This window comes from Pipra filicauda, unplaced genomic scaffold (assembly GCF_003945595.2).
Source record: "Pipra filicauda isolate LSUMZ 115617 unplaced genomic scaffold, ASM394559v2 scaffold62_size3274119_pilon, whole genome shotgun sequence".
NCBI classification, from domain to species: Eukaryota; Metazoa; Chordata; class Aves; order Passeriformes; family Pipridae; genus Pipra; species Pipra filicauda.
The window spans coordinates 644515-669053 of record NW_024104787.1 but is presented as its reverse complement, the minus strand read 5'-3'; the positions used below and the strand labels follow the sequence as shown (position 1 = coordinate 669053).

At 34.5% G+C, this 24539-nt stretch overlaps 1 protein-coding gene across 10 annotated transcripts in view; it reads right to left on the bottom strand.

Annotated features, from left to right (window-relative positions):
• ULK4 (unc-51 like kinase 4) overlaps positions 1–24539 on the bottom strand; it is a 228745-nt gene that overhangs the window by 109734 nt on the left and 94472 nt on the right. For 9 of the 10 annotated variants that reach the window (XR_003540279.2, XR_005566123.1, XR_005566124.1 and 6 more), the window contains exons 28-31: positions 19724–19775; positions 19480–19624; positions 14323–14415; positions 4709–4757 (exon numbers count right to left, since the gene is read on the bottom strand). Coding sequence is in view for 4 of the 10 variants with exons in the window: in XM_027718944.2 (XP_027574745.2) it covers positions 4709–4757; positions 14323–14415; positions 19480–19624; positions 19724–19775 (339 nt within the window). In the remaining 6 variants the exon portion in view is untranslated. The remainder of the gene's footprint in view (positions 1–4708; positions 4758–14322; positions 14416–19479; positions 19625–19723; positions 19776–24539) is intronic. The other variant, XR_005566125.1, reaches the window with a different exon arrangement.

Genomic DNA, 24539 nt, shown 5'->3' with positions numbered 1-24539 from the left:
AAATTCTAAGATATTCCAACACTTTTTTACTTGTTTCTCCTTAATCCATCTTTGAATATTAAATCTCTTTCAAAAAAGCAATTATTTTGCTTTATAAACCACCAATTAAAATAGGATTTTGGCATTTCCACTTTCAGAAATCTTCATAGATTATATTCCTAATCTGTTACAGCAGGTTTACATACACTGTCACAGCATACAATCTGACTATTAAATATAAATTTCAGGAAGTATGTGCACAAGAAGAAAAAAACATGGAGATACTAATTATGGATACATTTAAGTTTCCTAACTATAACTAATGCTCATCCTGTAGAAGCCACAAATATTCATCTTAGAATATAATTTCAGATACCTTACAAATACAGCTTTCCCCTAAAAGCAGTAAGGAATGGTGAAATTCATTAGCAGCAGAAGAAATTCATTCAGCAGCAGATATTTGTACTGTCTTACAGAATATAAGAATAAGAGTTTCCTACTCTGTTGTTTCAAGTACCCACCCTGGATGGCTTACAAACACTTGCAAGAGTTAGAAATGTGTTGCCCATTCTTTTGTGCTAAGGACAGAATAGCAATATAAATAAAATAATCACTATATTTTTATATTTACAGTTTAGATACTAAGACACTATCTACCATTGATTGCTGGTATTTACTAATAAGATATCATTTATAAATACAATATCTTTCAATCTTACTACAATATAATTTTTATTAAAACAATATACCTTTAAATTTTAGCAGGCCATTAAAATACAGAACTTTGTAAAAAAACCATTTTACAGCAAGAACTGAAGTCTGTGACATGTTGGTGTGATTAAAAGCTACACCAGAGATTTTAATAGGATAAGCACACAATTGACTAGTGAGCTTTAAAAATAGGGTAGCACTGAGCTCCTAATCACAAGCATCATTAGCTTTAGTTTTAAAACTTATCAGCAGAAAAATACAATTTCACGAACTACACAGAATTTCTTTTCTGTGCAACAGCTTACAATCAGATAACTCTAAAGGAAGACCAGGTAATATTTATGATATTGCCCTAACTTAGAAAGTAACATAGCACAGAGAATAACATTTATGCCAATTTCACTGCTTGCTACTCAGCAATGTGAAAATCTTGATAGTAATCTAAAATATGAATAACCATAATTTACAAATATGGCAGTAAACCACTTCCAAATCCTTTGTTAACCTCATTCCAGAATTATAACATAATAATAAAAAAGAATATTTTGTATATCATAAACTGATCCTGCAGACAGATGACAGGTTTGACATAGTAAAACATATTAGAAACAGAATACTAAGGATGTAGTAGAAAAAGGCAGCAAGAAAATAAAACCTGGAACATATCCCACAGTAACTTCTGCTACAATCCTTTCTTCATCAACAGCAGCATTTTATATTTATATCTTATATCAACCCAACTTTTGGCATCATTTACATAATCATGGAATTTGGTTCATTTATCTTGTTATCAAGAGGAGTTTGCATCTTTTAATTTTTGTACATCATGATACCAACCTTCCTTCTGCTTTTCAATCACTTACTGTCCTGAAAATACTCGTATATTGTCAATATATCTCCTTTTTTCCACAAATACACATCCCTACATTAGACATTATAGCAAGATCAATGTCCACTCGTATTACAGTCATATCTTCATATTGCTTTGTAGAACTACTCATAATCTACATAACTGCTCGCACTAGGATCTGGGATCATGGTACCAATGAAATTAATTTCCATTCAGGTGTAACATGAAATTCCCCTCTGCAATTCTATAACCAAGAACTCTATACAGGTCCTCACATACTCACAAAGTACACCATTAATGCGTATTTCCTAAATGCAACTAAGTGTTGAGAGATAAATGAGTGCTGAGGGTTTCCAGGGGAACTGGAACTCTATTTAAAGCCTCTTACTAATTAGATCACTAACTAAAACCTAGCTCAGGTAAATATAAATATATTATATAAATAATGGCTACTCTCTTAGAAAACTCTTAAGGTAGACAGCAACAGATTTTTTCACTAATCCGGTTCTTTTTGTTTGGCAACTATAACATAAATCTTATGAAAGGATACATTTCATGTGCTTTAGTTGAATTTAGAGATCTAACTGGTTCAGTGAGATGATAGAGAATAAAAAATTGCCAAATCTCAGTGTTACTGCTTAGACCAAAACATAGAGTATCATTGAGTAAAAGAGGTAGTGTAACTCTACGCTGATGAGCAGGGAAAAGCAGTCCTATTAAAACCTATTTATTGTAAACTGCTCAGTATCTGCAAGCCATCACATCCTTGCTACTGAGATAGCTAGATTAAAGCTAGTACATTCAATTCCACTTTGATTGTAGCCTAGAAACAAAGACTGCTCCTGGAGATACTTTCAAATTTTGAGCCCACAATATTTCCCTTCAGAGCCTAACAGAGTCACATCACAGCAAATAATATGAACTATATTTAATGATACATAGAAAATATACATTGGATATTCAGTCTTGGCATAGGAATCATGCAGTACTAGTGATATTCCTTGAACTTGATAGCAATACCTCTACATTAACTTACTGTCAGTATAAAATAGTATATTGACTCTGAAGCATAATTCAAATTCAATAGATCACGGTCTGGTAAAATTCTAGGTACAGAGTTCAACATTTCTATTTGTACTGTTTCTTGAAACAAACAGAAGTACAAACCTAGACAAAGACTAGGTTATGGAGAATAATGAGAAGCAAATTATAGGCAACTCCCTTCATCCATATGACTACGAAAAACATTTCAGAAACCTGTAATGAAGGAGTTTGCTAATCTGTTCTGTTCAATCCACTCTGTTTATGAGGAAAACAGCCTAATGATTAATTCTTCCAGTCTGTCTAGTCCTGGCTCCCAAGCTTTTCTAATTGCCTAACCTTCCTTTGCTGAATTTACTTTTCTGTAGGGAAAACAGGGGAACAGGTTGCCACCCTCCTTATTGTTTAGGGTGTCATATCTCACATCCCTTGAGCCAAATAAGACCACAGCTGACAGCCACAGTACTGTTAAAGCTCGAATGCTGCATACGGCAATCGAAGCAATTTCAGGGGTTCTCTCAGAACAAAGCATATTGAAGGGGGAAATTTTTTTCTCCCTAAAAGCTACAAGATTTCCCCCTCACCGCTCTTTACTATAAGCTCAAAGAGAGCTATACGGGTTCAAGAGAGCTGTGAAACCTTCACAGAATTGCAGACAATTTTGAGCTGAACTGCTTTTTTCTCCCTAAAAAACCCCATACTATTTCTAGAACTCATGAGGTCAAACTGCATGTGGGGAGGTCAGGAGGGAGCATTTATGACTGCCTCTAACTCATCCTACTTACATGGTATGACATACACGCATTTTAAATTCCATGACTACAGATACATGATAAAAATTTTTTCAATATCTGGGAATACTTCTAGAGATCATAACCACGTTCAAATACTCATAGCTATAGACTAACATATATATATTGGAAGTTAAATTTCAAGATTCTAGCACCAAAGGACATTTCAAACATTAATTCGATATTTAAGGATTAATATGACACATCTGACTTCCATATTTTACTATGTTCTTCTTTTATTACTACCTAAAAGTAGTACTCATCCTAGGTCAAAACTATTTATGAAATACTGTAAAATCTTGGCATTTGTAAAATCTTGGGGTTTGTTATTCTGAATATTTGTCACAAGAAGAGATTTGTACATATATGCACAAAAAATGTCATAAAGCTTGTGTTCCATATGCTGCTGGAAAAATCTATCATCACTTAAGAAGTTACTTTAATAAAAAAGGGCTTATCTGGGTATGCAGTATTAAAGAGATTCAAAATGACAGGCAGTGAAATAAATCACTGCAAAGGAAGAGTGAAGATTAAAATAATTAAACCTAAGAAAGGAATATCAAAGTTGATTCAGAATCACATTTATGAACATCATCTGAAAAAGACTGAATTTCAAGAATGATGCAAAAGCAAGTATGCAACATGCCCACACTGCATAAATTATGCATATTTATTTATAACAGATATTTAGTATTCATCAGGAGCATGCTTACATGACAGGACACTTACCTGATGCGACTTCATGAACACAAAGATTAAAAAAATAAATAAGAGACTGTGGAATTTAGCAATGAGAAGGCTAATGGATAGCACAGTACCCAGATTCCAAACCAGTCTAAACACTTCTCTTCTTCATTAACATATCTGTTTTGCAACTTATCAGAGAAATAAAACCATCAACAGTTTTCCTGACATTTATAAGTGGCAGATCCTATTTAGGGACGGAAATTTCGCATGTGATACGTTATATTGAAAGAAATTCCAAAGTCAAATAGTGGGAATTGAGACCATCAAACTTGTATTTGATACTATTTAATAAAATGCAAGTTCCTCAGCATTTCTTGCTTCAATTGGGCAAATATATAGTTCTAATTAGAGATCAAGCTCTTTTCTTCTACTTTTCGGGAGGTTTTTTGGATTAAAAAAGTATCCTTAGGAAACTTCAATTAGTTGGTGAGAACTGCAGAAATGACCACTTAAACTAGATAGACTGTTTCATTTGATTTTATCAGTCTTATTATTTTATTAACATGCCTAATGAAACTTACTAGTTTGACATGATTTGAGAGATATTATATCTATCTATTAGAATATATATATTAAAAATTATTCTTACCAAAATGACTTGGAAAAGAACTGGAAAAAGATGGATTTCTTCCACGAGGCTGTAAAAACATGTTTTAAGATTTATTTAAAAACAGAGGAATAGAATTCTTATTTAACACACTAAACTCACAACAGGAACAGAGTAGTAGAATAGTTGTTTCCAAAATCCATGACCCAGAACCTTAGCTTTAGACTAGCTCTCAACTAAAATGAGCTCCACTTCAGATATTAAATAGAAACAGCAATGTCAGGCTGTTTTGGAAATTACTTCCAAGTCTGCTTCACTGATGCGATTCAAGTGAGTGGAACAGTAATTAAGTTAATATTTTTTAATGGCAGAAATTAATAAAAATTCATAAGTATAGCACTATACATACTATGAAACAGAGTGCACCATTAACTAACTTAATTAATAGACTCAGCACACATAATAGAATTATAAATATGCTGCGTTTTTCTAAAGCATGCTATTTTTACTAGTTTCTTGGGTTTAACATATTTCTATATGATACTTTTGTCAGCCAACTCTCTTGACAGTGCTGAGCAGTGGTGGCCCTACAGAAGTTAGCTATATTCTCCTGCATTTCAAAATCAGATACAAAACAGCATGTATATGCTTATAAGAAAGAAGAATATTCTCAAAAATCAGTAATACTTTACATTAATGCAGTATTTTCTACTCTTAGAACACAAAACACTTTACACTTATTAGTAAAGCATGTGTGTCTCTCACATGCTATGACATATGAATCATATGATTACATATGCTTAACTGTATTATATTGTCTAGTTTGAAGAATGATTGTGCCCCCTCTTATACACTATACTAGATGCCTATTCACCAAGCATGACAGAGAACATCAAATTGTATGTTTCGAAAATTTTCTCTTGTGTCACTATAACATTACTGAAGTGATTCATAAGCAACTGGTAGGTTTAGCTTTGTGATACACTTAAGACTGTATTATGAGTCGTGTAATAAACACAGAACTCAAACACAGAGAGCATGTCTGGGATCTCTCCATACAACAAACTACAAAATTGTCTTTCAAGAAGTATGTCAGTTAAAAACACAAAGTTATATTATATTGTTCTCTGTGAAGAAACATGAGTTATATTTGATTAAGATGAGCATCGAATTTCATGTTTGAAGCCTTACTATGTAAAACTCTATACCAGCTTCTGGTACAACAGTAATCAGATTAATTCTGTTTGGTAAACTATTTGTTAGAAAGAACTTACATATTCCTAAAATCACATAGTTCAATTTCAGAGTTTTTATTCATGTCCAGTAAGAAAAGAGAAGGTATTATTTTTCTGGATAGGGTAAGCTAAAGTACTATACTGTGAATTGAAGCGGCTAAAAGAAATTTAACATTCTCCTCTATGAACTTCATGAAAAAATTCATAGGGAGCTAGAACAAACATCCAAGGGTCATAAAAGAATAAGATGCTTCATTGAGATTAATGTCACCTATCAAGCTCTGGTTGTTCACATTTGCTGAAATCACATCATGTAAAGGAAATACAATAAGGAATAAAAGCCACACTAAGAGAACAACCATATCTACGAAGAACTAAGAATTACTTCTGAGTAATGCAGATGTGTGCATTATGTATGAATAACGGTTTACTATTTCTTACTGTTTTCCTATTTCTCTGATCCTTGTCTTAACCTAAATGTAATAATGATTCTATGATATAGAATCTATATGAGTTTGGGGAGGGAGCAGGGGCTTAGTGTTGGAAGATCTGTTGCACTGTACACCACTGGTACGTGGACCTAGAGATGAGTAAAACACATCCACTAAATTGTTCAAAACATAATAAACCAGTATCATTTTATGCACTTATATATACACATTTAACAAAATTAAGTAATAGCCTTGTTCACACAAATGTGTTTATTTTTTCTTGCATACAGAAATGTTACACCCAGCAGAGAGAAAAGAGTTTATGTAAGGAAAGAAACTCATTATTTCTAAGCTTAGAAGCTTGAATTTAAGGACAATTTCTCTTCTTATTAAGTTGAAGTGAAAAAAAATCCATATGCAGTGGAAAAAACTAGTTCCTTCCATAGGTCAGGAGAACATGAAAGCTGTTCTCCTCTGGGCAATCTAATAACTCTCTACTAGACAGTTACGGCACCTTGGACACAGCCAGTTCATAAGAGAGTCCCAGCATTGCAGATAGGAAGACTTATTATATTTAAGGTTCATTACCAGAGCCAAATCTATGAGTTAAATGAAAAGCTTAGGCCATGCCTGTAAAACAGAATTTTGCTGATGTGGGTATAACAATACTGAACATTAAAAAGGCCATTTAAACACCACAGACTCCCAAAAAGAGCAACAACTGTAACAGTATTTGTACTGACAAAATTAAGTTTTGCCAGCACAAACCTACTTGTGCTTAGGGCTTATTGGAATTACTTACCCCAGCAAAAGCTGCTCACTTTGCTACATAAGCAGCATTTAAACTGTGAACACATTAGCAGTAAAACACAATCAAATACCAAGAATAGCTAAGCAATCCTATTTTAGGAAAAACCTAGAAAAATGCTTTTGTGGTAAAGGGTAAATTATGAAAGAATTGTTTCCAAAAACTGCAAGCAGTCCCGATTGTTACAGCATTACAAAGTCAGCTTTACTTTCTGCTGAGATAAGCTAAAACAAAACTAGAGCTAATATGGCTGTTCTTAAAGGTCACCTGCAAACCTTTATGACTGAAGCAAAAAATAGCTGCAGCCTCCAAAGAAAATTATACACATAATTTAACTAAAGCATAAAGTCACCTCAAACATTGTATTAAGACAAAGCTTAAAGCTAATTTATCCCAACTTTGCATATATGTGCTGAAGAGAGAGTGTGACATTATCACACCCTTCATTGCTATCTTACATAGTTTTACAAAGGAAATGTCCTAAAGCCAGTGAAAAAGGAGTTTAGCTATGGAATTTATTTCATAGAATGTTCATATTTTAAACTAAAAGTAGTTTGGTTCTTTATAGACTTTTAGAAAATTTATATTTTATATAAACAAATATAAATTCTTTTCTGTTTGGAAAAGAAACAATCATCACAATACACATAAGCAAATCATAATACTAAATAACAATACTAAATATGTTCTCATTTAAATCTATGTATAAATAAACAACTGGTTCAAAATAACTGGTCATCTGATTTTATAAGACTTGCTATCAGTACAATCTGAATTTTTAATATACTAACAATTTTCAGAATGAGATTACACCTCCAATTTTGCTTTCCAACAATTTGCAAGATCTGCTTTTCTAAGATATCCTAAATTACCTTTTTTCCAAACACAGACCTACTGCAGGACACTGAACACCAAAGGTTTTTTGTTACAGGTGTAATTCCTTAAAAATTTAAAAGACAGAAAATGTGATGTTATCAGATATAAGCTTTAGAGAAAAGTTGGGTGAGGGTGTGTGAAAAACGGGTTATTTCAGACACTGTAAGCTGAACAAATGAGTAGAAATTATTCTGAAGAACAGAACTGGTGGACATGGACAAAGCAAGAACCGAGACATTCATTGTAAAGGGATGCAATGTCAAATCCACAACAAATTTTTGAAGAATTTGGTCAGCTGGTTGATACAGTATGTTTGAGCTTTCAGAATGTATAAGGACACCTGATAAGGGGTCTTAAAAAATAGCCATGACTGTTCAGATTGCAAAGGCACAGCTAAAGGAGACAATATTCTAGAAATTTATGAAGTAGTGTGCTTCTTTTCCACCATAAGATGATGGCATCAAATTAAGTGGTAAATGCCAGATCAGACAAAGAATTCCAAAGAAAATACCTGAAGATGATAAAATTTCATATGCATGCGATTATGCTATAGATTAACTATTATTGTTATTTGTCGAATATATCTTTCAACCCACATAAATGAAATGAAAATTACTCCTCAATAGCTACTACCTACAGAATACCACAAATTCTTGTATGGCTTTTGAAAAAAAAACAACTCACAGGGGTCTGAGAAAGCCTCCTGAAAGTATTCCCACTCACCTGACTCCTTCCTATAGTCTTCTCTGGGCACCTACTATTGAACATAAGAGAATGGACTTTTCAGTGGTTCAGATTTGCTTTGTGCTGAACAGAGGATTCATGGCAGAACTGAATTCACTCAAGTCTGCAGCTCCAACTGTAGCACCCAACCAGCTGACTTTTCCTCATTATCTGCTTATTTTTTTATTTGCTACTTATATTACCAAAGGTAAAAATTCACTATTGAAAGTAAAAATAACCAAGAATGAATGGCATTTTCTCCTTCTTTTTAATGCTTCACATTAAAAGAGTAAATATGTGAACCTTCCAATACGACGCTTTTCAAAAATTCACTTAACAGTAACATCAAATATTAGCTTCACATTTTTACAACTTAGACATTCAGCAATTGATCAGCAACACGAAAGAGAAGACAAAATTACAGGTTTAAGGTTAATAGCTAATTTCTTTACTAAAGGGGAGCTTTTATAAAATGTAACTCTAAGGAGTTGTGTTTTACATTAAAAACGGTGATTAGTATTACAGTCTGTACATGACTAGACTATGAGAACTCACTTGCAATAATGAACTCTGACCACTGCCTTTGATATGAATTACAATGATGTGCGACCTGACAACAGTGTTATTAGCTGACACACAACTTAACATTTCAAGAGTCTGTTTCTGGGCAAGTCTTCCTGCCTGGTGTTATTCGATAAAGCAGCATATATGCAAATATTACACCAAAAAATAGGAATAGCAAAGTTCATATGAATTCTTTGCTCTTTTATATTAGCATTACTGCCCTAATAAGAAAATGAGGGTTTTTACAACTCAATTTTCATAGATGTGAACTAGCGTAATCAAAATCAGGTTGTAAATCTACATAAACATTCCCTAAAGTCCTAATAAAACAGCTTCATCCACTGTCAGTCTCTCAATCCATCTGCATTGTAATTTTCTCACTAATGTTGTACACCTCTAACATCTAATTTTACTGCTCAGTTTGGTCAGACTAGGCCCTAAGGCTTACCTGTTATCAGAATTATTCCATTTTATTTTATTCATAGTCATAGAAAACAAGAAAACATATAAAACCAGAAAAGTAATTTAGAAACAAATAGATCTACTTTGTAAAGTCAGTATTTCAACCTTCAACTAGGAAATTAAAATGACTAATGGGAAGAACAAAGTCTTCTTAAAGCAATTAATATAAACCCACATTAATCAATTCACAAGGAAAGCACTGAAGTGCTAGTCCTCTAGTATAATGGCAAAGAAATCAACAGCAGGTTCAAAGACAAACAATGTGCAAAGCTAACAAGTGCTTGTGAAATGAATCACAATTCTACCAACACAAAACAATTAAAAGCACCAAATCAACTCCAAAGACTTTGTTTTGGTTTAGGGTTTGTTTCGGTTTAGGGTTTGTTTCAGGGGCTTTTTTACTGTTTGTTTTTTGAAACTGGGGGCAAGGATATTAGATAGACCATTTCAGAAATTGCCTTTAATGTTCTTTAACATCTAATGCATGGGTACAAACAGTAGCATAGATACGGGTTGAAAATTGGACCATTCTTGGATGACTCCAAAGACACTATGATAAAAAGTAACTATAATTAGTCAAGACAATCTGCTGTTATGTACAAGGGTGATCCATCTATCATCTTCACGGGTACTAGACCTGTAGCACTTAGACGCAGGAAATTTTTTTGTTGTTGTTGCTCTTCAACACCTTCCTGTTTTGTTTTGTTACACTTTTTCCCCTTTTTTAGAGCAGTGCCTAATGTCTGTCTGGGAAATTTATTTTAAGGACCGGAGGTGGGGAAGGTTCCTTAATTTGGTCCCCTGTCCTTCACCATAAATCTAAGAAGGGTCACACTATTAGTTCTTAGATAAGTGTTTCTCCCTCAGGAAATTACCTTAGTAACAGAATACTGGAATGTGTACCACTCTCATGCTTATTATCTGATGCAATATCTCATATTCCCTTCACCTCTATTCTATTACTTTTACTGTCTCCCTTCCCTGCAACCAAAAATGTATATTTTAGCATCCCATAAAAATCAGATTCCATAGGTTAGAAGGTTTAGTTTTCAGCTATATGAATGTCATCAAATGGTATGAGTTGCTAGCAAAAGGTAAGCCAAGTAGTTGCATAAAAGAGTACGCAGCTACATTTCAGAAGGTTATCTGCAAGGCCAAAAGCAAGTTAAAAATCGTGATCCAGTAAAAGTTTCCTGCAGTAGCATAGTATAGAATACCTTTCAATAGTCAAATCACATAAGAACAGCTAATTGGTATACCATATTAAGAGAAACTAAGAAATTGATATCAACTCCTCCTCACTACTAGAAAATAATAGCAATCTGATCATTATAGACCACAGGAAAACAGCATAAAAGACTCAAAGCAGGAACGAAAAAAAGTCCAACCCTTAATAGACTATGTCTGACATCTTATCTACCTGTATAACATTAAGTTGACAAACACGCAAGAGGACAAAGTATTTTATGATACTGCTCTTTTTGAAAACAGACTATGCATAGTTAATTCAGATCTCTCCCTGCTGCAGACATTTGCTTCCACTGTGAGTTCTATTCCTTGAAGAACTCTTCACAGAAGTACAATCCACCAAGAGCAATTAACACAGGAGACAACTTTTTTTTTTTAAACAAACTGTAAGTGAGGTTGTATCAGACAGCAATTGTTGCATGATGTAAAAACAGGTACAAAAAGGGAAACACCTGACTCAATTAATTATACTCTAACCCATTAAGGTCAAAACAGGCAGGAAAACACTCATCCTTTTCTAAAACTGGATTATCTTCCTGTGGATACTCATATGGTCAGATGTCCAAACACTTAAAGTATTCACAGAAACACATTAAAGTTGGGATTTTTAAAGCTACCATCTTACACAAGAGAATTTATGTTTGTGAGAGATCTAATTCTGCAGCATACTAATGGGATATCACTAGAGTTTTCCACTGCTAAATTGAAAAGTAATAGAGAGGAAGGGCTCCCATAATAGAGAATGCTAAAAGTTACCTCCACAGTTGAGGAATGGCAGAGATTACAAAGTATTTTTTGTATTCTTACAAAATGCTAATTAAAGGCATTCAAAATACGTATTGTAATTAGTATATTTTATCATAAGCTTGAAAATATAAAAATAATATAAACCCCATCAAAAATACAACAGTATTTAAATATCTGTGTCTATGCCATATATAACAAACAACCTGTAATAGGAAACAGAAGTGTCCGAAAATGGTGAAAATAAGATGAAATGTCTCTCCTCTGATATTACAAGTTAGCTAACTTACAATATCAGCTATGAAAAAAATGCAACAAAAAAATGGAGTGCATCTGTCTCCTTTCAAGTGCTAAAATAAGAACTGCTCAAATGTTGCACGTCTTTATCAGAAAGCACACTGGTAAAGTCTGAGTTGATGGGAAGAAGAATGATAAGCGTGAGTTACAAGAAAATTGGTGGAATTAAAAAAGAGAAAGCAAGAAAGAGAGAATGTGTTAGGTAAACCTGTCTGAGAACAAGCTATCATATGGAACAAACTAAATAAATGTACAGTAGTCTTCATCCTCCTCCCAATTCAGTCTTTATTTCAAAATAAGGTTAATTACAGATATTTTTGAAAGGCAAGGAAACTGTAAGGTAAATACTAATTTAACATTTCGTCATTTTATAATTGTTTTGTTACCACCACTTTTATTCATTTAAAGTTACAGCAGAAAGCATCCATCCTTGAAAGTCAGGTATTGATAAAATGTAAGCTTGGAGAAGCTACAGAGACTCAGTGCAGTGACTTACATCACTCTTATCAGTACTAAAATGCAGTAGAGTTTTTCCACAAAGAACAAATTCAATCCCACAGGATTTGTGTCCAGTGTTATTTATTTACTTCCTATCACAATTTTTTCAGATATTTTCCATCTGTCTAATGAAAGGGGCGAAAGAGAACATATGCCTTTAGTGATTCTGAGCTCCATGAGAACTGATTAATTAGCCATCAAACCAAAATAGAACCAATTTTGATATAGTGTTCACTATAGCATGTACCTAGTTTCCACTCTGTTCACTAGCATTTTGTACGAATATGAATATATTATTCACCTCTGTCATGTAGCATTGGCTACTTCCATCAAAAGTTTTTGGGAAGGCAAAGAATCAGGAAGAAGACAGACCAAAGGATAACCTGCACTCCGTCAGAAACCTAGCCAAACAAATGATTTAGTGAAAGTAAAGAAGAGGACCAGTAAGACATGCGAGAAACAGAAGAATTACAGATGGCTAATCTGGAATCTGGTAGCCGGTCCTTAAATGACAGAACTAGATATACTGGTATTTAAGATTATTAATAGTTTGTTGAATGTCCACAGTTGCTCTTTAATAATACTAAGAAAAGAACTCCTGTCTGCTGCCAGATGACCATGAAGATCAGTGTGCACCCACAATCTACCTACGTTGAGCATAATGGCAAATACATATGATTCCTCAAATAAAAAGAATTCAGCGGGGAGAGGAAATGTGCTGCTAATATAATCAGCACTCAAGATACAGAAATATTCTTTATAACTCTTAGAGTATTAGAATATCTGTGGGTTAGTTCTAAAAATGGATAACTGTTTTATTTGTTTCTATAATACATAAAATCATGCAGTAGCATAAACAGCTTTTTTACAATAAAAACTATTCTATACAATCCAAAATATTTTAAATCTCTCTATTTCCTAGTTCATTTGTAGTCTACTTAGTATATTAAAGCACCATTCCCAGTAACATCATAAAAGATTAAAAGAGGATGTTCCATCTTCTGTAATAAAAAGTTGGAAAACAAATTAAATTTCCTTCCTTAGTTTTTTTTTATCTTGTGCTCATTTAAATCAATCAAAGCAAGACAGTACAATGTTCAGTAAACTCTTGGCTGTAACACATCAGACACCACAAACAGAGAACAGCGACTGCAAGAACAACCAGATTTTCTAGGCATATCCAGCAAGACAGAGAGATGCTTCCTAATTACTATTTAAGTTCCATGCCACTTTTTTTTTTTTCCCATCACACTGTAAACTTTGGAACAAGAAGAAAAGATTTTAAGATACTTTTAAACATACTGAGGGTACCAACACCAATTGTTAAAATCCATATTTAGGAACTTTGAAAAGGTAGTTATATTTGCAGAAAAACTGACCAGCTTACAAGTTAATCGACTCTTGTAAACCTTTAACAAATACATCCCCTTTGTCCTAGCTACAAATATGTTTAGCTAGACAGAAATTTTGATAATGCTTTGGGGTTTTCTTTCTTTTAGATTTTAATGATAATTTTAATGTTAAAATTCTTATGATTTTGTCTCTAGTGTTTTATTGGCTAAATTCATGTTAAAATAACCAGGATCGTATAAAATTGACATAAAATACATAAGATTGTGTTCTATAACAAAAACTCTCTGGGAATTTTCTAAATCAAAGTGGTAGTCAAAGTAGTATGATCGTGAGATCTGTTATTGCTACCTCCTAACAGGAAAAAAGAAATTGAAACAGAAAGAACCCAGAGCAACAGAGAATGTGTAGTTTTATCACCTCACAGAAGCAGGGCTGTGCTCAGTCAGGGTCACCAACAGTTTCAGAGCATACAGTGGTACCGGGTCCGGAGCCATCAGAATGTGCTCATACCTGAAAGGCAAGGTGGAGAAGAGGCAGAAACAGTGAGGAAAAAAAAAAGGTCAAGAGATTCTCATCAAAAAAGTTGATACTAAAAATGTGTCATTTCCCATTTCCAAACTTTATAATAACCACAATGGAAATACAATGCTGTTTGGAATTGTACAAAGCAACAATACTCACTTACAGACAGTATTTTAAAGCCAGTATCAGATTAACTTTAAAGCAGCATTAATAAAATTTTTAGAGAGAGATACATAATTATAAAATATGTAACAGTATATATGCTTGTGTGTGTATATATGCATATATATATATGCAGGTTGTACATATAACACATACATGTTTTATATCTATGAATTATATTAAAATATATTTATAAAACATTTATCTCGTCTACATGCATATGACTTATTTATTGATCTATAGTAAATACTTTAATCTTTCAGAGACAAGTAGAAAATGAGCATCAAAATAGTATGAAGAAGACTTATTGGGTGCTTAGGAAGACCATCAATCAACTTTTTTATGATTAAGCTCTGTATTTTGCCTACATGGTGACGTTCTCAAAACTGAAAAAAAACCTCACATTGAGCTTTATATTTTATCTCAAATTTCAAAAAATATTGCTTTCACTACAGCATATTTACATTCTCCAAACAATATGAAACAGAAGAATATTAACATACTCCAAAACAATGTTTATTGAGAGCTATGGCAGTGAAAATAAAACCACAAGAAAAACCTCTTCAAAACATTTACAAATATCACCTCATGGTAATCTTGATAAGGGAAAATAGGCTGCTGAAAAGCAAAATGGACCTTGTTGCTACTAACATTCCAGTGATGTCCTCTCAACAAACAGGGCTAATTTTATTGTGTTTAAGTCAAAATGTATCTGGATGGTAATAGGATATAATGATGGAAGTAAGAAAGATGTAAGCATAGAAAACCACAGACTCAGCTATGTCAAAACACAGTGTTTCATTACAAATAGTGCTACTCTAAACATGTGGAAGTAATAGAACAGGAAGTATAAATCTCATTTGTAAAAGAAAAACCATGAAGAATTAATCAAGTACAAATGAAAGGATGATTTGTAGGAAAATGTGGTAGGTTATATGTAAAAAAAAATGCTTCCACAAAAAGAAAAAAACTGTAGTGTTCTGATGGGGGGAGGGGGTGGAGTAATGCAATTCACTGAGAATTTTACTTCACGTCTTCAGATCCCTAGTGCTGCCTGAACTGAGGAATCTGGATCACTTCCCACCACCTGTGTGCTGACATACTCTACTACGTGCTAGCTCTTCCCCTCTCTGCAGGCACACCACACCTCAGCACTCTGATTTATGCTGGAAGGAAGTCTAGAAGGAGATGAGGTGCTTTCCAGCCAAGTCTCCGATCTGGTCTCTGACAAGGAGGGAGAAGCACACCAGCCATGCAGTCTTGATGGAACCTGTGGGAGTTACGGCGAATTGAGGGATAGGGGGAGACCTCCAGGCCTTAAGCTGCTAGCCCCATTACCTGCGAGGTGAATGCCCTTCCCCCCACCCCTGCACGTGGCCCGGTGACCCCGCAAGGAGCACACACAGACCACCTGGGAGGGACGGACGAAAGAGGAAGTTTATTGTGGGGTTGGGGTTTATAAGGCTTTTAGGAAGGTCAAAGGGGACCAATCACAAGTTCAGGGTCACACAAAAGAAACCATCAGGTAAGGGGTCAACAGCCAATAGGAAGGGGTTAAACAAAGGACCAATGGGACACCTCGGGACATCTTCCCAGGACACCTTGTATGGGAGACAATAGCTTCACAGGGGGTGTTTGGGAGAGGGATACAGTGACACTGCAGAAAATACACAAACATGTTGAGACATGTTTAAACTACAGTAAAAACTTCTGTTTCCATAGGGTTTGAGCTGTTTTCCTCACCAGTCCATTTCTGGCAGGACTTTTTCCATATTGTATATGGCAAATTCATTGCCACAGGGAGTTCCTTCACAGGCGCTAACATTCCTACATAGCCTATGGGCAATGCGTCATGGCTACTACACACTAACTTGAAGGTACTACTGTAGAGTTGCAAACCACATCTCAGTATCTACTGAACTAGTGGCTACAAGTCAGTGTTGACTTCATGTCTTTAGTGATTAAAATCTCCCTTTTAGAAATAACAGATTCCAGTTCCTCAAAGAAAATGATTTCTTACTGGTGATTAAAAAGTCCCTTCCTTCATAAAAGAAGAAAATACTCCAATGCATTAGTAGACACTGATCCCAAAAGCCCTATGTGTGAGCAATACATATTCCTATGAAACATAATGGTACTATTTGCAATTTTTTTTTGCAGAGTCCATGACTAAATCTTCCAAGGCAAGCAAAGATGCTATCAGGTGACTCAGACACAGATTACTAGAGTCAGTGTCTTGGCAATTAATATAAACACATTGCCTAACTAAAGGCTAATAGGAGCTTTGAATATATGAATCTTCTCTGAAGGGCAAATACTCTGTGCTTGAGATACTTTATTAAATGAATGAGTCATCAAATGATTGCACTGCCACTTCAAAATACAAAACAGTTTAGTAACAGTAGAGGACATTTTATAAGGGTTCTATAAAGTCCAGGTACTACACTGTAAACTCCAGGTACTACACTGTAGGGAGTTAATTTTGTCAATCTTTTCTATAAACAATTATGACAAAAAGACCTAAAGATTTAGCGATATGGACTCCTCTAAGATCTTAAAAAAGAGTGAACATTATGTCAAGTCTCTTGAACTTCATACTTGGAGAAATGGCTTAGCAGTCTACTAAGAACAAGCTACATAATCTTTCAAATGAAATAAAATTTATTTACACATTCCTCTATTTTGCTGGTTCTGGCTCAATTTTCAAATGATATATAACTAGGAATATCAAGAATTAAAATTAAATAGAACTGAATATAAAGCATTTGCCATGTATTCATTGTCTATAGCTGCAAGTTTCATTTTGGTTATGAAACGCTCAGGGGAATGACCTTTCAGTATAGTAAACTGAAATTTTATGACACTATTTCATTCTATTCAATTAAAACCCAATGAGGAAGTTAACTTTCTAATCTATAAATGCAGAAATATTTAATGGAATTACCATTTTATTGATGATGCAGAAGATGAGAACAAAGTGGTAATCACTGCACTCCTGCATATATCTCAAAATGAAGTCCATTTATATTTCATGCATAGTGAGCCACATTCTATTTCAAGGGTCAGTTTAACATTTAAACAAATTAATTTGAGGAAGATATTTATAGGAATGAAATATATACACAAATGTGCATGATTATAATCTTTAGTAAAAAAAATCACATATTAAACCCAGATGTCCCTCCCTTCCATATTCAACAGCTCTCAGTTCTCAGTAGGCTCAAAAGGGATTGAAATATCCACTTTCCCACACAGACTGCCCATGAACAAATAGCCATCACATACCTCCCCTTTTTTGACTGTCTTCCAGCTGTCCCACTCTGTCCCATCCTTTACCCAGCAACAGAAAGACTAAACATCAGCAAACATCTCTTCAGCCTCCAAATGTTCTCAGTTTTCAAGTAACCCATACTTCTTGGGATAGAGCTTTACATTATCTTTACAAGTAGGTTACACTGAATCTTAAAGCCTGGAACCAAGATTCTGAGCTGCTGCAAGACCCTTTCTCATACTTTCATACAACATAACGCGTGCGAAGATAGCACAGGTTCAGTCCCCAACATAAAATCATATTTACTTTCAGACCAAAAAGCCCTGCCACCCAGTTGAGCTAATAAGTTCCGAGACAGTATTATACTGGCTGCTTTCCTTCTGGTTGTAATTAACATGACACACCCCTCCAAACACACATCCTCCAGGTCAATGAGAAACATCGTATAAGATCGACATGTTTCAAGGACAAGATGGACAAGGGCAAGTTTCAGAGCAAGGAAACTGTCTCCCTTGACTCCAGGTCTCTTCCCCTATCTGAAGAAAATTACCTGACAGCTTTTAATAATGCATATACTCTATTTTAAAAGTAATGTTTCCAGCTGCCATTTTAATTTGTACTGATACATTCTATATTTCCCAGAGGAAAAAAATGTGAAGAAAGGTGTGAAAGTTTCTCTCTAGAACTCTTAAGATGTTCTTCCAGCTCTCTGTCATAGAGAAAAGTTTACATGTCTTGCATGGATAAAACTTTGGTCCTCAAACTGTAAGAGCACTATTCAATTAGCAAGAAACAAGTCTCATGTTTGGAGAAGGCACTGTGTTTCTAATCATAATCCAGCATCCATTCCTCCAGCCTTCTGCCATCTATTGAATGTAGGGGGGGGAACAATTTTCTCACTTAGGGCAGCTAAGTATTCATCACTTTTGAGAACCACACTTGAAAATACACTGTACTATTATTAGAATAATATAAAATATGAATGATGACTTATCACTACTGTACTCATTTTATGTTCGTGCTTTCTTTCCCTCTGGTAACAGATGTTACCAGGTCACAGTCAGCATAACACAGAAAGCTGTCTTTGTGCTCACCTGCAAGTCAGCATGAAATGAGAGGCCTCATTTGACCATAGCCCTTGTAAATGAATTTCCAGGCCACATCTGGGTGAACCATGAAGGATTAATACCTCATGTACTACTCCTTTTCAAAAAGTTATTTGTTGTTCCATATGATATCAGAACATCTTACATGAAAGCACAATATCCAAAACAGACAAAAAGATGTTGTAGTTAGACTGTTCTAACTTTATTAGCAGAACAAAGAGTAGTATTTAAATCACAGCCCAAAAGCTAGGGGGAATCTTGCTTTGCTTCAAGAGCAGCCAGAGGCACAGTATCAGAAATGAGTGTCACACAGAAGTTGTGTTTGTGTTGTACATGTCAAAATCCTAAATAAACCTAGGCGGACATGTTGGGCAGAGAACTCTGGCAGCAGTTAACTGCGATTCCTCTTTTGCTTTGCCATTTAAACATAAAAAGGGTAGTTAAAACAAATACACTGTCAAAATGGATTGCATATCAAGTTATTCCCCATTACAGGAGCAATATTATACTTACTGAGGCAGCAATAAATCTCTAATGAGAGACAGAAGTTTGCTGTTTGAGTCGAGGCTCTCCCCTTTCTCCTCATCCATGACCTCGTGGCTTAAAAGCAGTGATGTGGTTTCTGAGAGCAACCGCAAGCTGAAGAGTCTCCATTCCACTTGAAAATAAAGATGCCAAGAATGTGACCACACTGAAGCATAATTACAACAAAATGTGGAATTCATGGAAACTGTAGCTGATGTGCCCGTATACTTACCATTCTGACTGTGGACCAAAGAAACCAGTGGTGGGAGGATACGGTCTTCAACCTAAAACAGAGATCTGGTTTAGATTATTCACAGATGAAAAAAATAGACCAGAGATACACTATCATCCATGTTTATTCCACTGCTAGAGCCCTTAATCAAAGAGATGAATAATCATGGATATTCATCCATAATCACACTTACAAAGCCACCAAGTTAATTTTTCGCTGGTAAACTGCCATAAGTTAGAGACGTTAATGTACTTTGACATAGAAAACAACAGTAACATTGGTATAATTCTTGGACAGGGAATTTGAATTTAAAATAAAGAAGTCACTGAAGATGTAAGATATTAAGAAAAAAGAGTAGTAGAGTATCTTAAGCCCAATGCGTTAATCAATAAACTAATCATTGAATAAAGTTCAGATGAAACATCCTGCTAAAACAGAACTGCATAGAATTAAGATACACCAGGAAAGATGTACTACCTCTTAATTAAATATCCCTAAGCTTAATACAGATTCTTGAAAAAATTTTAACTTCCTCCACTCTGGTAATACACAGTTTTCCACTAAAATTTAAACTCACATACATAAGATTTGCACTACAAAAAAATATAATCCAGTCAACTCTTTATTGTCCATGAGGGTATTGTTACAAATGCATCATCTGTCACAGGACTAGCCAGCTTTGCTCCATTGGAAATCAACTGATGACAAACTAGTCTATAGTTCAGTTACAAAATAGTGTATTATTAGTATTCTCTATAAAAGAATTGCTAAGTCTTTGTTAAAATGATGCACACCTTGTCCTTGGATTTATTAATACAAATAAAATTGCTGCATACATTCTCACTACACTGTGGACAGAATTTGGCATAAGAAGACTGTGTTATAATCCCCCATGTGTTTTGTTTCAGTAATTAATACTAGAAGATAAAATTTCCCTAGAAGTATGCAGCTACTAATAGGAAACATCTACAGAAGCTGAAAGTATATATGAAAAAGGTCACTAAATGAAGTTAGCCTCTAGCCACCAATAACTGCAGTTAGCAACTATTTCATTGCTGGTTGGTGGACTCTGCTAAATTAATCCCTGACATTAAGGGATTCATTTACTCTAGCTTTTTTCACTTATGAAAAAAACTACAAAATGCCTTTGTTCCATACTTTCAATAAAAGAGTTAAAAGGATTCTGCTTGAGATATGAAGTCAAACTACTCTTGCAAGTACAAGCAGCAAGACCTATATAGATAACGATATATCTCATAGCTGTAGTGACTTTTGTAACACTTCATGATTTTGAAATATTTCATGGTCTTTTCAGTTAAATAATAAAAGTACACTGCATTCCAACAACTCCATTAATGCAAGTTTCTGAGCTGTTCTACAAATGGCAAAGTATCAGTTATAGCACACCAGTGAGGCAGGAAAAAAAAAAAGGTATGCATTTGAGATCTTTCAGTCCAAGAAACCAGTTCAACCTACTGCAGTGCTTCGTAAATGAAGAGGCACACATAAGTGGTAAATTAAAGGCGTGAGACAGAAAAGAGGAAAAGAAGCAGTTCTTGATTATCTGAAGCAACGTAGGGTCCTTGGATATTACGAATCATTCAACAGCAGGAGCACTGACTTAGACTTATACCAATTAAGATACAGCAGTATGATGCAACTCCAATTTCTAAAACTTAAAATCTTCTTTCACTTTAATCTAGTATTAACAGCAGTCTTTCCACATTAGCGAATGCAGTTAATCCAGTCATAAGTCTTTTCTAAGATAAATGTATTTTCAACTGTCATTGTAAAGAAGATTCTTTAGATCTTAAATAACTGTAGTAGATTTTTCTGAACTTTTTCTAACAAAAATCTCAGTTTTGGCAAACAAACTGTTTAGAACTGAATTCCCCATGGCAGGTGTTTGCCTCATGTCAGCTAAGTGTGGTGGGGAGATCAACTAAATAAAGCACTAATCCTATGAAAAATTATTTTGTTATGCAAAAGCATATCAGAATGCATATGCTGAAGGGAAAATCATGTATTCAATTTTACATGAACATTAAATCAGGTACTTCCTAACTCCACAGCCCTAATCTTCTCTCCATGCCATTTGGGTCACTGTTTTTTTCACTAATTTTTCCATTTTACTAGTGTGTACACAAATATGTAAACAAGATATGAACTTTGCAAGTAATTATTGAGATGAAATAAACTGAAGTGTAATAGTACATAAAGTATTTTTAATAAATTCACCAGTAAACTACAAATGTTTTGGCCATTTATTCATAGAGAAGCATAGTATTAGTATTTTGGCAAAGAAGAATACTCAAACAAGCACTCATTCCTTCTTTTTTTAAATGGCTTCTGATGTTCATGTGGAATCAAATCTCCATATATGCATGAAGACAGTCAGATACAGTTTTTTTTGTTTCAGTCTTTATCACTAAGATTGCTCAAAAAAAAGGAAACACTCTTGTTTAAGTCTAAACTTAAACAAGTTTAGATAGGTTGAATATGATCATATCTGTATATCATAAGAGTTCCTACCTTTTTAAATAGCCTGATATCCAGTTCATGATCAATACCTAACTGTCCAAAGCCAACATTGTATTTCTCTGTAATGATGGCATTCAAAAGCTGTGCTGTCATAACTGTGCTGTCATCAGTATCCAAAATTGCAATGAAATATTAAAACTTCCATACACACTACATTCACATCTTCAAACTATAATACATAAGTACAGGACCAAACAAAAACATAGCTCAAACCTGATAATCCTGTTTCTGACAACTGGAAAGGAGTAGAAAGGAGTAGGAGAAACAGACCAAGCTTAAAGCACAAGTCTAGTTTCTAGTAAAGTAGTTCTTGAGTTAAGAGACTTCCTATGCTGATGTTGTACCTGTATTTTTGCATTTAAACTTTTCTCCCAAATATTTGTCCAATCCTACCTTAAATGTATTTATAATTTTAGCACACACAATACCTATGGCACTGAATTTTACTCTTCAATTTTGCCTTATGAAAAAACACATCCTTGCTTATTTTAAAGCAGCTAATTTGATACATATTCTTATTTTACAATATGAATAATTATTTCTGAATCAACTTTCCCAGGCTATTTGCAATACAATACTCTGGAATTTTTTATTTCCAAGCTGAAGGTCTTACTGTCTCAGGCCCTCCTTGCATTACCACCCTGTACTTTTTCTTGGTAAGCTTCACTCCCTTTCAGAGTGAATGACCACAACTGCATTCAGTATTTGAGGCTTGAGGGCACTGTGATATTACCATGGTACAGTGATTTTTTTCTACTTTTTTGTCTGATCTTTTACTAGTCCTTCCTAATAATCTAGTTGTCTTTCTGATTACTGCTGAGTAGAAAGTTACCATTTCCACAGAAAAATGATGCTAAAAGATTTCCAGAACAGTTTCAAGTAGTTTAAAGTTTGACACTGTGTAAGCACAGTTGAAATTATTTCCCCCATGTGCATTATTTGACGTTTATCAGTATTGAATTGCATGTAATTTTATTTTCCTTTCACTATGTATCTGGAAACCTTCTGCAACTTCTCTGTCAGTTTTAATTTTCACTGATGTGAATAATTTAGTGTCATCAGTTAGTTCAGTCACCTTCCTTTTCTGGATTAGTTGTAAGTAGCACATGTTGCAACACATCTTTGTAATGTAACACTCTTAAAATACCTAAATTTTTAAAAACTGATCTCTATTCTCAACTTAGTAAATTTTAACTAGTTAGAAGTTGATCTGTTTGAGGGCAAGAGGGAAGGGCCACTAATGGATATGAAGTCTTTGGTACATGACTTTGTCAAAACCTTTTTGGAAATTCAAGTATTCTATCTGAAACCAAAACATCTGTCTCCATAATGTTCACTAATTTCTGCAAGGAAAACTCTACTAATGAGGTATGAGCACCCAGCAAAAGCTGTATGCACTTTTCAACATTATTTTATTATGTACAAACCCCAGATCTTTGGAGTCTGCATGCTACTTTAATCCTCAAAGAAGAAAGAGGGACAAGCTACAGTTTCAGAGCAGTGAAGTACTCACCACCTACTAGGAAGGGCTTGAAAGAGAGAACTGTAATTTCAGTCCTTCTCTACATGTCTCCACTGTTCCGGAGATGTCAGACATGAGTCCTGCACCCTAAATATATGTGCCAGTTTTGTTAGAAACAAACATTGCCTTAGCTTTACTTAACCTCACCAAGCAAAGTCCAGGCTCCACAAGTACCCACTATAAAGCAGTTGTAACACTGCAAGGGCTCACAGTGGAAGGATCCAACGCACTAATCCCTATTTAGTGGGAGGTACCCCCTAAGAATGAAGGTGGAGAACTAAAATTCCATTCACCTGTGCTACACAGCAAGGATGAATTCAACTGTTGAACGTATACATGCAACCATCATGTATTAATGAACTAGCATATAACCAAAGTTACCCATTATCCCCTATAACTCAGGCAATGTTTATATGGACATATTAACCCTCTTCTCAAGGCCACAGAACTTGCCTTAATATGATTAACATTACCAATAACAAACAAAATAGTTCCCTTAATTAAAACTAAGTTTTAGACCTCTTCAAATCAGTGCTTAAGACCAAAGCCTTGACACTGGGTGGACACAAAAGGTAAGCAGCCTTAAAGCCTGGTCCATTTGAGAGCCATGCTGTTCTCAAGTGAAAATCAGACCACAGAATTAAGCTTACATATAGAAACTATGCTATTCATTATATGCAGCTATTGTATCCAAATTCACAAATAACTATGTTCATTACTTTCAGAGATTTTTCTAGAAGTATCTTGTTTGGT